This window comes from Mandrillus leucophaeus, unplaced genomic scaffold (genome assembly GCF_000951045.1).
Source record: "Mandrillus leucophaeus isolate KB7577 unplaced genomic scaffold, Mleu.le_1.0 Scaffold78, whole genome shotgun sequence".
NCBI classification, from domain to species: domain Eukaryota; kingdom Metazoa; phylum Chordata; class Mammalia; order Primates; family Cercopithecidae; genus Mandrillus; species Mandrillus leucophaeus.
The window spans coordinates 1610914-1614810 of record NW_012108474.1 but is presented as its reverse complement, the minus strand read 5'-3'; the positions used below and the strand labels follow the sequence as shown (position 1 = coordinate 1614810).

General features: G+C 52.6%; 1 protein-coding gene across 1 annotated transcript in view; it reads left to right on the top strand.

Moving 5' to 3' along the window:
• The first annotated feature begins 177 nt into the window (after positions 1–177).
• Positions 178–3897, top strand: part of UNKL (unkempt family zinc finger-like) — a 68162-nt gene continuing 64442 nt past the window's right edge. Inside the window, exon 1 of the mRNA XM_011967027.1 lies at positions 178–536. Within this exon, the coding sequence (XP_011822417.1) occupies positions 178–536 (359 nt within the window). The remainder of the gene's footprint in view (positions 537–3897) is intronic.

Sequence of the window (3897 nt, the reverse complement as noted above, 5' to 3'; positions counted from 1 at the left end):
GGAGGAACGCCCCGGGGTTGGGGGCTGCGCCTGGGCTCGGGGACCGGGACCCTCTGCTCCGGCTGCTGACCCTGAGGTCACAGCGGGTCGCCCAGGGTCCGGGGTGGCGCTTGGGCTTGGGGACCAGGGTCAGCGCCTGGGCTTCGAGGTCGGGTGAGGGTCGTATCTGGAGTCGGGATGGGGGTGGGCGCAGCGCCCGGGACCCGCCAGGAATCTGAGTGCAGGTCGACCCTGGGGTTGGAACGCCTGAGGCCGGTGGGTCCTGCCGCCCACGAGTCCCCGGAGGTGCTGCCGGAAGCGAGCTGCGGCGCTGTCTGTGTTTGTAGGTACCTGAAGGAGTTCAGGACGGAGCAGTGCCCCCTGTTTTCACAGCACAAGTGCGCGCAGCACCGGCCGTTCACCTGCTTCCACTGGCACTTCCTCAACCAGCGGCGCCGCAGGCCCCTCCGCAGGCGCGACGGCACCTTCAACTACAGCCCCGACGTGTACTGCTCCAAGTACAACGAAGCCACCGGCGTGTGCCCCGACGGCGACGAGTAAGCGGTCGCGAGGGGGCGCCGCTGCCCGGGGGGAGGTAGGGGCCTCCGCCCAGGGACTCGGCCTGGACCCTCAGCGGACGCCTTGGTGTCCATTCCTGGCCTCTGTCGACGGCGTCGTAATTATATGCTGAAGTTTTCTAGTGACCAGGGATGCTGGGGAGGCGTTTCCTATTCTCAGGCCAGTTCCGGAGGGATTATATGGGTTTTAGGGGTAAAGCTTGTGTGACTCAAACCAATTTTGCTTCACCTCCCACTTTTTTTTGTTTATTTGTTTTTTGTTTTTTGAGACGGAGTTTCGCTCTTGTTGCCCAGGCTGGAGTGCATGGCATGATCTCGGTTCACTGCAGCCTCCACCTCCCGGGTTCAAGTGATTCTCCTGCCTCAGCCTCCTGAGTAGCTGGGATTACAGGCATGTGGCACCACGCCCAGCTAATAGAGTAAAATAATTTTACTCTATGTTTAGTAGAGACAGGGTTTCTCCATGTTGGTTAGGCGGGTTTTGAACTCCCAACCTCAGGTGATCTACCCGCCTCAGCCTCCCAAAGTGCTGGGATGACAGGCATGAGCCACCATGCCTGGCCCCACTTTTTTTTTTTTTTTTTTGAGACAGGGTCTTGCTCTGTCACTGGGGCTGGAGTGCAATGATGGGACATGGCTCACTGCAGCCACCAACTCCTAGGCTCAAGTGATCTTCCCTTCTTAGCCTCCCAAGTAGCTGGGACTGCAGGCTCATGCCATGCCAGCTAATTTTGCATAGTTTTTGTAGGGATGGGGTCTCACTACATTGCCCAGGCTGGTCTTGAACTTCTGGGCTCAAGTGATCCTCCTGCCTCAGCCTCCCAAAGTGCTGGGATTCCAGGTGTGAGCCACTGTGCCTAACTGTTTCCCACTCTTGATTTGACACAGTTCCTGCATCAGAACCAACCTCTGGCCAAGTGCATTGTTTTGTGTTTCTGTAGAGGTGGGGTTCTTGTTGTAGCCTGGTCTGGTGTTAATCTCCTGGGCACAGTGATCCTCCCTCCTTGGCCTCCCAAAGTCCTGGGATTCCAGGCGTGATCCACTGCGCCTGGCCAGGTTTTGGAGCATTTTGTAGCGGTCGGTTGCTTTCCACGCAGAGAGCTTGTTAGAATATTCACACTGTAGAGTATATCTGGGATGTTTCCTTTCTTGATGTTTACATATTTGTTTTAATTTTAGAAAAGATAGTAAAGTTTTTATGTGCAGACTCATTTATGTAGCATTGAGATTGAGTCTTGCTCTGTCATCCCGGTTGGAGTGCAGTGGCATGATCTTTGCTCACTGCAACCTCTACCTTCCAGGTTCAAGTGACCTGCCTCAGCCTCCTGAATAGCTGGGATTACAGGCACCCACCACGACGCCTGGCTAATTTTTTGTATTTTTAATAGAGATGGGGTTTTGCCATGCTGGCCAGGCTGGTCTCGAACTCCTGACCTCAGGTGATTCTCCCTCCTTGGCCTCTTAAAGTGCTGGGATTACAGGTGTGAGCCACCATGCCTGGCCCCTGTGTAGCACTTTTAAAGTTAAGAAATCAAGGTTTTGTTTTGTTTTTTTTCTTTTTTTACAAGTTTCCTAATAGTGTTATGAACAGATGCCTTTATTTTGAAGTATGTAAAATGGGAAAACAGGGAAAATACAAGTCAGATTGTATATTCACAGACCGGTGGGAGGTGGTGTCAGGTTCTACTTGCTTCCTGTGGGCTGCTGGCAGAGGGTGGAGGGCGGACGGTGGTCCATTCCTACCTAGGAGTGAGATGGCGGCAGTTGCAGTCTTGAAGTCTCCATCCTCTGATCTTTTGGAAGGAGCTGATTCTCCAGGGACCTTCCCGTTGGAGGCTGCTTTCAGTGCGGAGACCCGTGTGAAGTCTGGTTTTCTATATTTTTTCAACAGTGCTTAGCCCAGGGGATAAATTTTTCTAATTTTTTTTTAGGGATGCTGGAAACTTTAAATACTGAAATGTTTTTAATTGCACATTGAATAGTGTTTGTTTTGTTTTTGTTTTGAGATGAAGTCTCTGTCACCCAGGCTGGAGCGCGGTGGCGTCATCTCGGCTCACTGCAACCTCCACCTCCCAGGTTCAAGCGATTTTCCTGCCTCAGCCTCCCGAGTAGCTGGGATGACAGGTGCGTGCCACCACGTCCAGCTGATTTTTGTATTTTTAGTAGAGACTGGGTTTCTCCATGTTGGTCAGGCTGGTCTTGAACTTCTGACCTCATGATTTGTCCACCTCGGTCTCCCAAAGTCCTAGGATTACAGGCGTGAGCCACTGTGCCCAGCTGTTTTTGTTTTTTGAGACAGGGTCTTGCTCTGTCCCCTGGGCTGGAGTGCAGGGGCACGAACATGGCTCACTGCAGCTTGAACCTCCAGGGCTCAAACGATCTTCCTGCCTCAGCCTCCTGAGCAGCTGGGGCCACAGGAGTGCTCTGTCACTCCTGGCTAATTTATTATTACTGCTTTTTTGAGACCAAGTCTCACTCTGGTTGCCTGGGCTGGAGTGCAGTGGTACGATCTCAGCTCACTGCAGCCTCTACCTCCTGGGCTCAGGTGATTCTCCCTCTTCAGCCTCTGGAGTAGCTGGGACTACAGACTCTCTACACCACGCCCGGCTAATTTTTTGTATTTTTAGTAGAGATGGGGTTTTGTTACGTTGTCTAGGCTGGTCTCAGTCTCAAACTCCTGGACTCAAGCAAGCCTCCCACCGCAGCCTCCCAGAGTGCTAGGATAACAGGTGTGAGCCACCACACACCTTGGCTCACTTTTTTTTTTTTTTTTTTTTGTAGAGATGGAGTCTCACTGTGTTGCCCGGCCTCAGGCGATCCTCCCACCTTGACCTCCCCAAAGTGCAGGGATTGTAGGTGCAAACCACCACACCCGGCTCTAGTGTTGTTAAGGCAGGTTGGTGCCTAAACTTGAAGTAATGTAGCCAGCCCGTTTTGGTGAGGATGATGATGTACTTCTAGGCAGTTCTGAAAGTGCATAATTGAATTGCTTTTTGAGCCACTGTTTACTGCAAATGGGGCTTTCAAAGGCAGGTATTTGTCTAGTTAATGTCTGGGCTCAGCCCCTAATTTACCTTGGTCAAGCCCCTTATCTGCCCAGATCTAGGATCCTGAGTTGCGAGTGGGGTCAGTGCTGCCTAACTCTGGTGTGGGGGTCCCGAAAGTGTGAATACGAGCACCCAGCCTGTCTGACCCCGCTCCAGTGTTGAATACGGGGCACTGATTGGCAGCGCTCTGTCACCCAGGCTGGAGTGCAATGGTGCAATCTCAGTTCACTGTAACTTCCACCTCCCGGGTTCAAGTGATTATACTGCCTCAGCCTCCCAAGTAGCTGGGATTA